This window comes from Alternaria dauci, chromosome 1, assembly GCF_042100115.1.
Source record: "Alternaria dauci strain A2016 chromosome 1, whole genome shotgun sequence".
Taxonomy (NCBI): Eukaryota; Fungi; Ascomycota; class Dothideomycetes; order Pleosporales; family Pleosporaceae; genus Alternaria; species Alternaria dauci.
In genome coordinates, this window is record NC_091272.1 from 3212655 (window position 1) to 3224936 (window position 12282).

General features: G+C 54.1%; 4 protein-coding genes across 4 annotated transcripts; 3 read left to right on the forward strand and 1 right to left on the reverse strand.

The window, feature by feature from the left end:
* Positions 1 to 276: 276 nt before the first annotated feature.
* On the forward strand, positions 277 to 3290 carry ACET3X_000996 (uncharacterized protein; the record flags this gene model as incomplete). Its single annotated transcript, XM_069446239.1, has 8 exons — positions 277 to 294; positions 362 to 395; positions 509 to 553; positions 604 to 717; positions 772 to 902; positions 952 to 997; positions 1049 to 2216; positions 2267 to 3290. 8 exons carry the CDS (start codon positions 277 to 279, stop codon positions 3288 to 3290), a joined length of 2580 nt encoding a protein of 859 aa, XP_069311238.1.
* Positions 3291 to 3656: 366 nt separating this feature from the next.
* ACET3X_000997 (uncharacterized protein) lies at positions 3657 to 5271 on the reverse strand (the record flags this gene model as incomplete). The annotated part of the gene is made up of 4 exons (XM_069446240.1): positions 3657 to 4269; positions 4339 to 4711; positions 4820 to 5105; positions 5206 to 5271. 4 exons carry the CDS (start codon positions 5269 to 5271, stop codon positions 3657 to 3659), a joined length of 1338 nt encoding a protein of 445 aa, XP_069311239.1.
* Positions 5272 to 5539: 268 nt separating this feature from the next.
* Positions 5540 to 6329, forward strand: ACET3X_000998 (uncharacterized protein; the record flags this gene model as incomplete). The annotated part of the gene is made up of 2 exons (XM_069446241.1): positions 5540 to 5845; positions 5910 to 6329. 2 exons carry the CDS (start codon positions 5540 to 5542, stop codon positions 6327 to 6329), a joined length of 726 nt encoding a protein of 241 aa, XP_069311240.1.
* A 2292-nt stretch (positions 6330 to 8621) lies between these two features.
* Positions 8622 to 10682, forward strand: ACET3X_000999 (uncharacterized protein; the record flags this gene model as incomplete). The annotated part of the gene is made up of 2 exons (XM_069446242.1): positions 8622 to 10487; positions 10536 to 10682. The coding sequence occupies 2 exons, from the start codon at positions 8622 to 8624 to the stop codon at positions 10680 to 10682; spliced, it is 2013 nt and encodes a 670-aa protein (XP_069311241.1).
* Between the last annotated feature and the right edge of the window lie 1600 nt (positions 10683 to 12282).

Consider the following 12282-nt stretch of genomic DNA (forward strand, 5'->3'; position numbering starts at 1 on the left):
TTTCCGAACATGCCCTGTTGGGAAGTAGCGACGTGAACCCTGTCGGTGTCTTGGCGCAGCTCCGCCGAACATCGAACACATTGCGGAGGACAACAGGCAGTTGGTCGCCAACTCTTCCCGTGACTAGCCTTTCCCCTTTGTCGACCATACACGCAAGCGATACCCCTTCACGTATCCTCGGATTCCTCGGCGTCTGCCTGCGCATTCGTGGACTGGCTACTAAAGCCACGTTCCCATAATCCACCCCTCCGCAACACATACACCTAAGCTACAACAATGCGTCTGGACGTAAAGGTAGGCACCAATGCGCTGTTGCATGTCTTTATAGCAAAAGGTGGATCTAACTCGACTATGACTACAGAGGCAGCTCTTCGCACGGTCGGAGCGTGTCAAAGGTAAGCAGAATCGATATACGCACATCAACTGCCAGAAGGTAAACTGACACATCATAGACATTGGTACGAACACCACCTCTACTCAAGACATTAGGCGCTAAACCTGTCCAAAGACTTCCATCCGACCGAGCCATGGATCCTCACAACCCTGTACAGCGGTATGCATAGCTGGGAATTCACGACATAGGCGGAACGCTGACAGAAGCAGGCCACGTTCACATCTGGTCATACATATCGCAATCCATCGTCAAGACCTTCGAGCTCACCGATGTACCCGTACGCGCCGGTCGCTTCATCGCGAGGAAGAATTGGATAGTAGCAGGCAAGCGCCCTGGCAACTGAATCCCCGGGAAGAGAGGCTGACATGGCCGTTCAGGTTCCGATGACTTCCAATTGCGCGTTTACAACTACAACACCTCGGAGAAGGTCACATCTTTCGAGGCGCATCCCGATTACATTCGCGCAATTGCTGTGCACCCAACACAACCATTCGTGCTTACCGCCAGTGTGGGTAACACTTTCCAAGAACACAAGGATCAAGCTAACGCAGCTTCAGGATGACATGACAATAAAGCTGTGGGACTGGGACAAGTCATGGAAGTGTATGTGGATCTGCTGTGCTACACATCATGGTGGATGCTGACACATTGCAGGTGTCCAAGAATTCGCTGGCCACCAACATTACGTTATGGGCATCGCGATAAATCCGAAAGACCCAAACACATTCGCCTCTGCGTGTCTCGACCGAACCGTCAAGATATGGTCGCTCGGCAGCTCGACCCCCAACTTTACCCTCGAGGCGCACGAGACCAAGGGTGTCAACTTCATCGACTACTACCCACAGTCAGACAAGCCCTACCTCCTCACAACCTCTGATGACCGGACAGTCAAAGTCTGGGACTACACCACAAAAGCGCTGATTGCGACACTTGAAGGCCATACTTCCAACGTCAGTTTCGCCGTATACCACCCTGAGCTGCCCGTCATCATCTCTGGATCTGAAGATGGCACCATTAAGATTTGGCACTCTTCGACATATCGGTTGGAGCAGTCCCTGAACTATGGCTTGGAGCGCGCATGGTGCGTGTCCTACCAGAAGGGAAGGAACGGTGTTGCGCTCGGATTCGACGACGGCGCTGTCGTCATTACCATGGGTCGCGAAGAGCCGGCAGTCAGCATGGATGGTAGCGGAAAACTGCTCTGGGCGAAGAACAACGATATTCTCACCTCGGTGATCAAGGGCAGCGACCAGCTCAAGGACGGAGAGCGCCTCTCCCTTCCCAGCAAGGACCTTGGCTCAACCGAGCTCTACCCACAGGCACTACTCCACTCGCCCAATGGAAGGTTCGTCGCGGTATGCGGTGACGGTGAATACATCATCTACACTGCGCTTGCTCTCCGTAACCAAGCTTTCGGCAGCGCACTCGACTTTTGTTGGGCTTCGAAAGAACACGACAAGGACTACGCCATCCGGGAATCCTCCACCAGTGTCAAGATATTCCGCAACTTCAAGGAGCGGAGTGTCCTGAACGTAGGCTTCTCAGCCGACGGCCTGAGTGGCGGCGTACTCCTTGGTGTGAAGGGTCAAGGTGGCATTGGTCTGTTCGACTGGGACTCTGGTGCTCTGGTCCGACGGATAGAGGTCGATCCGAAGAGTGTATACTGGTCTGAGAGCGGAGAATTGGTCACTTTGGCCACAGAAGACACATTTTACGTGCTACGCTACTCCAGAGAGAACTACCTTGAAGCGGTGCAAAACGGCGAAGTAGACGAGGATGGCGCCGAATCTGCATTCGAGGTTGTGTGCGACATCAACGAGAGGTACGTTGGAAGAAGACATGATTGAATCCTTGAGGCTAATGGCTAAACAGCGTTCGTACTGGTACCTGGGTTGGAGACTGCTTCATCTACACAAACAGCACTAACCGCCTGAACTACCTTGTTGGTGATCAAACATACACCATCTCTCACTTCGACTCACCACACTACGTCCTTGGGTATCTGCCCCGTGATTCTAGGATTTACGTTGCCGATAAGGATGTCAACGTGGTCTCGTTCGCGCTGTCTCTGGCTGTTGTGGAGTACCAAACACTTATCCTCCGAGGTGATCTCGAAGCTGCTGAGGAGACGCTTCCTTCTGTGCCCAAGGACCAAAACAACAAGATTGCTCGGTTCTTGGAAGGTCAAGGCTACAAGGAAATGGCGCTCAAGGTTGCCACGGATCCTGAACACCGTTTCGACCTTGCCCTGTCTCTTGGCGATCTGCAGCAGGCTGTTGCGATTGCTCGCGAGCAAGACACCGAACACAAGTGGAAGACTGTGGGCGATGCTGCCCTCACAAACTGGGATGTCAAGCTCGCACAAGAATGCTTTGTCAAGGCCAAGGATCTCGGCTCTCTCCTACTCCTCTACAGCGCGACGTCTGACACGGCTGGTCTCCGCGAACTGGCCGAACTGGCCGGGAATGCCACAGCAAACAACGTAGCCTTCTCTGCGCTATGGCAGATTGGAGACGTCCAGGCGTGTATTGATTTGCTCGTCAAGACGAACCGCCTGGCTGAGGCCGTTCTCTTCTCCCAAACGTACAAGCCAAGCGCGACGCCCGGCCTTGTCAAGCAATGGAAGGAGTCTCTGGAAAAGGAGAACAAGACCAAGGTTGCCAGACTCCTTGGCGCGCCACCTCAGGACGGTGAGGGCGACGCGGAGATGTTCCTTGAGTGGGATGAGTACTTGCGATTGGAGAAGGAAGGAGGAACCGTGGAGGATCTTTTGGTTCAAGAAGACGAGGCAGAGGCAGAGGATGCGGACGAGGAGATTGCTGCCGATGCGGAAGAAGAGGGGGAGGAGGAAGAAGAAGACGAGGAAGAAGAGGATGAGGATGAGGAAGAAGAGTGAGGAGGGGAAGTAGGTGTCTGAGTAAAGTGGTCTTGTGGTTGGCGGATGCATTATAGCTGCAATTGGGCTTTTGTCGTGTAGTTGCTACACGTAACGTACGTTGCGGTCACGGAAAATGATACAAAGATATAGATGTTTAGCAGATGTCATGATCAAAGTTGTGATTGGTATATTGTGACATGATATGATGTGACGTGGTATCGCCTCTCTTCTTGGAGAACATGAGTCTAGTCCATGATAGTAACGCCGCCCATATGTACGTTTCGTGTCGCCTTTGGTAACATTGCAACATGTACAAACATTTTACAAAATAATATCTTCCATGGCAGCAGACAAAGCGGCAGAAAAAGAAGTAGCCTTTTTTTTTTACCGCACGACTGCTTCGTTGGCCGCAGCTTGGTATGCCGAGTCGCGGAATCGATCTTCGCCGCTCGCTGTGCTTTCGCTGCTGCTCGTTTCCTCGGACACGGATTCTTCAGACGTGGTGTGCACTGTGCTGCGCACGCGTGCGTTCATCTCCTCGCGTGTATCGTCAATCGAGTCCATTTCTCGCAGGCCCTTGCCGCGGCCAAAGAAGTCTTCTGTACGCAATCCGCGCACATCGCCTTGGGCCACTCCTTTACTGCTCCTTAGGGTGCCGTCGGCCTTCTTCTTCCGGATGTACTCCCTGACGGGGCCCATAGCCGCGTCTCTACATGCCTCTTTGATGTCGGAACCGCTCATGCCAGCCGAAACACGGACTAGGTAGTTCAAGTCAAAGTTGTCATGGTCGATTTTGGTGCCACGCAGGATGAGAGAGAAGATGTTGTGGCGTTGTGTGGCTGACGGGAGGGCAACGGGGAACTTCTTGGGCATGCGGCGGAGGATGGCTTCGTCAATGTCTTGGATACGGTTTGTGGCGCCGAGAATGCATATCCGCTGGGGGGTTGATGTGCCGGACGAGGTGCTGGAGGCGAGGCCGTCCCAGTGGGTCATGAATCTGGGGGAGGGTTAGTCTTGACTTGGGTCGCAAGTTGGATGGAGCGCTGGTAGAAAGGTGTGAACGTACTCGGCTTTTACCATGCCGCTGGCTTCGTGTTCGCCGCTCCTCCTCTGTCCCAGGACTGCGTCAATCTCGTCGATGAAGACGATGCTTGGCTGCAGTTTCCTTGCCAGACTGAAGACGGCGTTGACGAGCTTGTTGCTGTCGCCGTACCACTTTTCCGTCAGGGTCGAGATGTGCAGGTTGATGAAGCAGGCGCCTGATTCGTGGGCGAGGGCTTTTGCGAGCATGGTCTTTCCGCAACCGGGAGGGCCGTAGAGAAGGACGCCGCTGGGAGCGCTGAGGAGCGAAGAGGAGTGCGAGTAGAGGTGGGGCATGGTAAGGGGGTAGATGACGGACTCCTTGAGCTCGTCGATTATCGAGTCGAGGCCACCGATGTCTGCGAGGCGTTAGTTGTGCGTTGCGCCTGGGCTTCAGGCATGCCAGTTGGCGCGCGCCAGATGCTACTACAGCCCATGGCTCACGCTGGAAGGAGCTCGTGACGTACCCTCGAAGCTCACGGGAATCTCTTCGGGCGCAACGACCTCCATGGCAATCGTCTGCTCGTAGGTGCTCAGGTTGAGGTCCTGTATCCTCGGCCGTCTGGGCCTGGATTCTGTGTCGTCGTCGTCTTCGCTGTCGTACTCGCCATAGCTTTTCCGCCGCTTGCTTGTGAGGATGGCGTCGAGTTTGCGCGTGGCAGCCGAGGCTTTGGCGCGGGCTTCTTCTTTTTGCTGGGCCTCTGGGTCGAGGCGTGCGAGGAGGTTGCGAATGACAAAGTAGGCTATCAGAGGCTACGGAGGGTTTAGAGAGTGCTTTGTAGGATAGGGAGGAGCGAGGGGCATGGCAGATGTGGGGAGGAAAGGGCGCATGCGTGGCAATCAGTGAACGTACTGCAGCAGCTGCCATGAGGATATCGGGGAGATAGCCGGTGAGGCTGCTCTTCTTGTTTGAGCTCATGGTGCCGGGATCCCGCCTTCAGCGGTGCTCTGTGGTCTGGATACGGCGTGGAGTTGTGCTCGAGAAGCGAGTGTCGGCTCCGAGTGTGGCTACTGTACGGCGAGCGTTGTTGACGCCAAAACTAAGGTTGAGTCCAGGAACCGGCCCGCCACGGCCATGGAACCTGCAGCCGCGGCTGCTGCATTCACCTCCGGCGTCACACGAGCTCCGCTCCGCATCATCGCATGTCTTGGACGCCACAATTCACATGCACACAACCACAGTCACAATGGCCGCCGTATACAAACCTACCGAAGCCATCGCACTGCTCCGCCCAACCTTTGTCCGGCCGCGCATACACGCCCCAAGCCGGAGAGCGCACACTGGGCGCATCGCCTTCTCCACCACCCACCATGCACAAGCGACACATAGCTCGACGAGCAATCCGGCTCCCAAACCACAGAGGAAGTCCATTTCCCTGACAGGCGACACGGGCCAAGTCCGCTGGTCTGAGCTATCGCCAGTGGAAAAAGCAGTGCGGACTACACAGCAGAGTCTCAACCTGGTAGTAGTCCTGGTAGGCATAGTAGCAACGGTAAATGCTTCCCCTCCACCCCGCCCCTCTCTCCCTGGAAGCGCAATACTGACAACACATCCAGGGCGGCGTTGGCTACTTTCTCTTCTCCGATGTCTTCAGCCCCTCCTCCAAGACGGCCTACTTCAATCGCGCCACCACCCTCATACGCCAGGATCCCCAATGTCAGAAAGTCCTCGGTCCCGGCGATGAAATCGCTGCCTTTGGTCAGGGGTCTTGGTCGCGTTGGGCGCGCAACCGCTACATTAGCAGTACCGAAGAGACGGACAAGTGGGGCACACAGCATTTGCGCTTCAAGTTCTATGTCGAAGGTCCGCTGGGGCAGGGCGTCGTACATGTGCACTTGACAAAGAGACCAAGTCAGGATGACTACGAGTACGAGACGCTTGCCGTCGACGTCAAGGGCCATCAGAGGATTGACCTGGTAGCTGGGAAAAAGTCGAGCAGCCTCGCGCCCAAGATATTTGGAGCGCGGTGGTGGTGAGGACATATATCCGTCTCACGGCGCATTGCGCTTGATGGATTCTTCACGATAGAGGCACGAGCCATTCGTCGCAATCCAGCTTTTCACTTCCCCCGCCCCCTTGAAGAACCAACAGGCCGTTCTAGCCAACATGTAATCTTCTTTCGTCCCTTGTAAACGCCTCTTCGGTGCGAAATGAAATGACTGAAAAGCAAGGGCAAGGTAGAAAGCTGTGCGCTCGTGTACCACGGACTACACGACTCTATTCCTCAGTCTGGGCAAACTTGGGCAGCAACATTGATCTGTCGCGCGCACTCTCTTACTTGTCCTTGCTTGCTCCAGCCGAGTCGCTCGTGGGGGGTCACGGGATGCGGGCACACGAGCGCGTATGTTTCCCCATGACCCGTATCGGATGGTACCCAGCCACGTTCATGCGCGCCACACAGCCTTGTAAAGTAGACATTACAACAAAACATCTAAAACCTAGCCAAGGAAAACATCATCTATCCATTTGGAGGAAAGAGAAAATCGAAACTTCCCAACACACAATGTCCATTTCCATCACCCCTGCACAACCCAAAGACGCACCTCACATCGCCGCCCTCCATGTCCAAGCCTTCAGTTCAAACGTCCTCATGCGAGCCATCTACCCCACCCCTGCTATCTGGACAGCATTCCAGAGCAGTGCAGAACAAAAGTTCACAGCTGACATGCATGATCCCAATACGACGGTACTAGTCGCCCGACACACTGACGAGGCTGGAACGGGGGAACAAGGTAAAATTGTAGGATACGCAGTATGGTGTCATCCTGTGAGGGCCGAACGGACGGGCTGGAAACCGCCGGCTTGGAACTTGCCAGCGGGCACGGATTGGAGCGTCTTGACGCCTTGGTTAGCTGCTGCTGGAAAGGTTGCGCGTGAGGTTATTGGAGATAGGCCGCATTATGGTAGGTCATGGTGAATCCGACGAAATGAACTTTGTGACCGGCTAATTCGTGTGCTGAAGATCTCACGTGGCTCGCTGTTTCATCTGGTTATGCTCGCCAGGGCATAGGTACACTGTTATTGCGGTGGGGTCTTGACTTGTACGACAAAGAGGGTGTGCCGGCGTGCTTGGATAGTACGGTCGAGGCAGCCGAGACCTTTTATCAGAAAGCTGGTTTCACAGAGAGGGGGAGGATCAGATTACTCGTCAATGCAGACGTGTACGAAGAGGTCGCTTGTGTGTATGAGCCTAGACGACAGACACTGCCATGATAGAAGAGCGCTAGACTGCCTCGAAACCTGATAGTCCTAGTCTCCAAATTCTCAAGTACCTCTCCATAATTCAGCACTCATCAGGGCTTCTACGAATATCTCTTTCTCTAAGCATACTCTCAGTTGTGTCAGCCAATCTCTTCCTCCTCGCTATGCTAGGATCATGGTCTGGATTGACCTCTGCAACTGTCAATCCGCCACACTTTGCAAAGGAGCTCCAGATTGTCCGCTCTATTCCAGAACTTGTATGCAGCGCAATAACAAGTGACAACTATCAAACCATGAAATGTCGTAGATGACTAATCCACTGCGCGTCTTGTCTCCAACACAGTGAGGCTCGAAAAGCCGAGAACTCTTGAACGAAGCAAGCTCGGTGCATGTCAGACGAAGCTCGTACCCCAAACGTGTAGTCCTGCTGGTCTAGAGACATGTTGCGCTATGGCCGCAGTCAAGTGATGATACCTGATTTTCCGCCACCATGACTCGAGAGTCCCTGCGTCTGGTACCTATTCACCCGTCGCCGCACCACCAAAGAACAGCAGGATCGAGTGCACGAGGATGCGCACGCCCCATGGGGATTGACAATGTTGAGCTCGGGGATGCGCGCTGTTCCTCACAGCTGATGCAAAGATCCATATTTCAAAGATGGCACGGATATAGCGGACTTGGTCTAGTCCGGGAACGCACCAATCACAGCAATTCCTTGACACATGATGCGGCTCTCGAACGTCGGCGTTGCATCATTTTGCGTCCACGACGACGCGTTTGGGCTCCATCTTGCAAGTGTTCTTCCTATTTCGGCGACCCCTTTGATCGCTTCTACCCGGTGCTTCTCGTTCCGGATCCACAGCCAAGTCGCGACCAAACGCAAATGTATTTTGGGCTGTACCGGTCCGACGACAATTACGCAACAGAGAATCGCCGACACCTGGTAGCTAGAGTATTCAAGACTTACGATACCTCTGACATGGTGACTGCTCTCGACTCCTCTCTTCATCTCTTGTAAACCACCATACCACAACATCGCGACATCCTCCCACGCTACAGCCGTCGCAATGGAGCCATCTTCGTCTAATTCGTCAGAGCACACCCACACCGACGCTCATGAGATGCAGCAAATACCGCCCACATACCCAACCCCATCCATACAGCCCGAACAGGCAACAGGAAAGACAAGAGTGCGGTTCAACAGCTCTGCCAATGTCGAGGTCCCTCCGCCGCCTCTCGAACAGATCCGTAGCTACAGCCGCGCCAGCGAATCAGGCTCCAACGAAATCACTACTAACCAGCACACCGTCGATGCGGAAGAACTGCTCAACGCGCACAATGCTGGTGAGCTCAGCGCACAAAATTTCAATGCGCTGCCAGTGAGTGAGGTGGACCCTGATGGCGCATATACCGTCACCGGCAACACCAACGGAGGCGTCTTTTACCAAATCCTCCAAGCCTACAAGACACCGGTGCGTGGCTACACAGACACATCGTCAGAAGCCAGCGAGACGTCACCTTCACAACAGCCCGGATCTGCTTCAGGCGCCGGCACCCCAAAGCGGAAATGGTACAACGCGAACAAGCCTATGCAGTCCACCGAGACACTGGCCACTCTGGTCGGCGCTTCGGCCAAGCTGGCGAACCCAAAAGATGAAAAGACGGGCGTTCCCATACGCCCACGCAACCACAGGCGGACCAGCAGTAACAACATCATCGCCAAGGTCTGGAAGGCAAAGGAAGATCAGGATGCCAAGATCAAGATCCACGTAGCCAATATTCTCAAGCGACAACAGTACATTATCCGCATGTGTCGCGCCCTCATGCTCTTCGGAGCACCTACACATCGCCTCGAAGAGTATCTTGCAACCACCGCCAAGGTCCTCGAGATCAACAGCCAGTTTCTCTACATCCCCGGCTGCATGATCATCTCCTTTGACGACAATCTCACACACACGGCTGAAGTCAAGATTGTTCGTACCGCCCAGGGAGTCAACCTTGGCAAGCTCAAAGACACCCACGACATCTACAAGGAGGTTTTGCACGATGTTATCAGCTTAGATGAAGCTCTCGATCGCTTGGACAAGGTCATCAATGCCAAAGACCGCCACCCGCGGTGGCTGACTGTCCTGATGTATGGTTTGGCGAGCACGGCCGTCTCTTGTTTCTTCAAGGCCCGCCCCATCGACATGCCCATCATCTTCGTCCTCGGAATCGTCCTAGGCCTGCTTCAGCTTGTCATCGCCCCATTGTCCAAGACATACAGCACCGTTTTCGAGATCACCGCCACCATCCTCATGAGCTTCCTTGCACGCGCGTTCGGTAGCATCAACAACGGGAACACATTCTGTTTCTCAGCTATTGCACAGAGCGCCATTGCTCTGATCCTTCCTGGATGGCTGGTGCTTAGCTCAGCCCTCGAGCTCCAGTCTCGTGCTATTGTACCAGGTTCCATCCGACTCGTCTTCGCCATCATCTACTCGCTCTTTCTCGGATACGGCATCACTGTTGGCACCGCTATCTATGGCGCTATTGACTCTAACGCTACCAACTCGACTCAGTGTCAGAGCCCGATGAACCCATACTGGAACTTTCTCATGGTTCCGCTCTACGTCTTCTTCACGACCTTCACCGTGCAGGCCAAGTACAAGCAGATGCCAGCCATGATTGTCATCGCCTTTGCCGGCTACATTGTCAACTTCTATGCTGGGATGAAGTTCTCGTCGTCAGCGCCCATCGCCTACACATTTGGCGCCTTCACCATTGGTGTTCTGGCCAACCTTTACAGTCGGTTGCGTCACGGGGTTGCAGCCGCCGTCCTCCTGCCGGCAGTATACGTCCAAGTTCCAGGCTCTCTTGCATCGAGTGGAAGCATCAACTCTGCTCTTCAAACAGCATCAGCCCTAATCAAGGGGTCAGGGGGAACGACCGACGTGAGCAGCTCTTTATTCGCGGCCACACCCATCACTAACATAATACAGACCACAACCGACAGCCTGAACGCAATCGTCTTCAACGTCGCTGCGTCCATGATTCAGATCGCCATCGGCATCACTGTGGGTCTGTTCATGGCTGCCCTCCTTGTCTATCCCATGGGCAAGCGACGCAGCGGCCTGTGGACACTATAAAGTATCCCCTAGTTTCTTTCTTGATTTTCTTGTCTTGCATAGCGATAAGGCGTTACGGGAACCCAAAATGGGAGGAGTTTGGGAGTTTGCCTGCTAATCATCTGTAGTATTTGAACACCTAGATGTTCAGCTTCGTTGGCCCACATGGAGATGAGTGGTGTCGCGGTGAAGTGTGAAGGTAAGCCCCGTTGCGACATCATCGACCCCGAAGCACTTGTCGATTCGCCCTGCGACAACTATTTCCAAGCAACAAGCCGTTGCGACATCCCCAGTACCGGTCTCCTTGCGACATCCAGGCCATATAACTCTTGTCAACCTTTGGATCTCCCAACCTACGCAACATTGGCCCTAGCAAACAACCCACCAGACGACGTCAACCGCCCAGACCACCGCACCATACGCCCGGACCTAGACCTTGCGCCCAAGCCTTTCTTTGATCGACTGTTGCTCCATGCATTCACCCTTTCCCGAGGCCCAGTAGCTCCCCTGCACGTCCTCGCTCATCCATCCCTTCTGTGATGCTTCGTTCATGTTCACGAAGCTCACAGAGGTTGGCCTTGCCGTGCATCGTGTATACATCTTGATATCCAAAGCTCGTCCCCAACAACGACACTACTAACTGTAGGCGCATCGTACAGGTTGTCGTGAGATGCTACATGTCGATTGATGTGAGATAAGAGGCACAGTGTGATGTGAGGAAAGAAACTTGGGCTTGTAGTACTTTGGTAGAGAATTCAAACCTTCATGCCGAAAACTCGCCTTTCTTGCTTGCTGCTGTTATCTCGACTTCTCTAATGCAGTGACAAAGTGGTTTCTTGTGGGGTACAGTCCGTATTCATGCGTTTGGACCGATACCTGGGTTTGAGGCAAGAAATACAAACCGCACAGTCGATATCGTGCTAGCGTCTGTACGGCATACACGAGGGTAACGAACTGTAGGGCGCACACTAGGCATGCAAGCCGAATGACATGCATAGAAGCCCGTGCCTTCTGCCTTCTAGAAGGAATATGTAGAGTGGATAGGGTCAGTGCTCACGACTAGATGCCGATGGGACACGAAGTATTGCAGGAGTGACGTAGCGTGGGAAGCCTGTGCTCGGTGACCTCACTTGCTGTCCAGGAACAAGAGGGGCTAGTGAGTGGCTGTGTGGGCATCAGCAGCGAAAGAGCCGCTAGCCAAGCTTCGTCAAGCCTCTCGTGTAGGCCTTCGTATCTGCAGCCCTATGTCAGGCGGTGATGAGGCTCTGGCGCTTGGATATCTCCGTAGCTTCCCCCAGTGTACAAGTGGGGGACAGTCATCTTCTAGAAGACCTTTAGAAGGCGCACTGACAATGTTGAGGCCTAAGGTTATTGGATACCGAAGAGGATTGGCCGTGGATCGGGCCCGCAACATGTAGCTCGTCTTCTGATTCGTGTTGGGAAGCTTTGGCGAGACGGGTACGCAGTCAGCGCCATGGTGGTGGTGGAGATGGTGTTGCCTTCGGTACCAATTCGGAGCCGCTCAGATACACAATATGGGGCTTGATAGTCTTTTTTTGTTCATCTGGGGAATCCAACCAAGTACGGAATGTTCCGGGGATTAGGGACACTTGTATGCTTG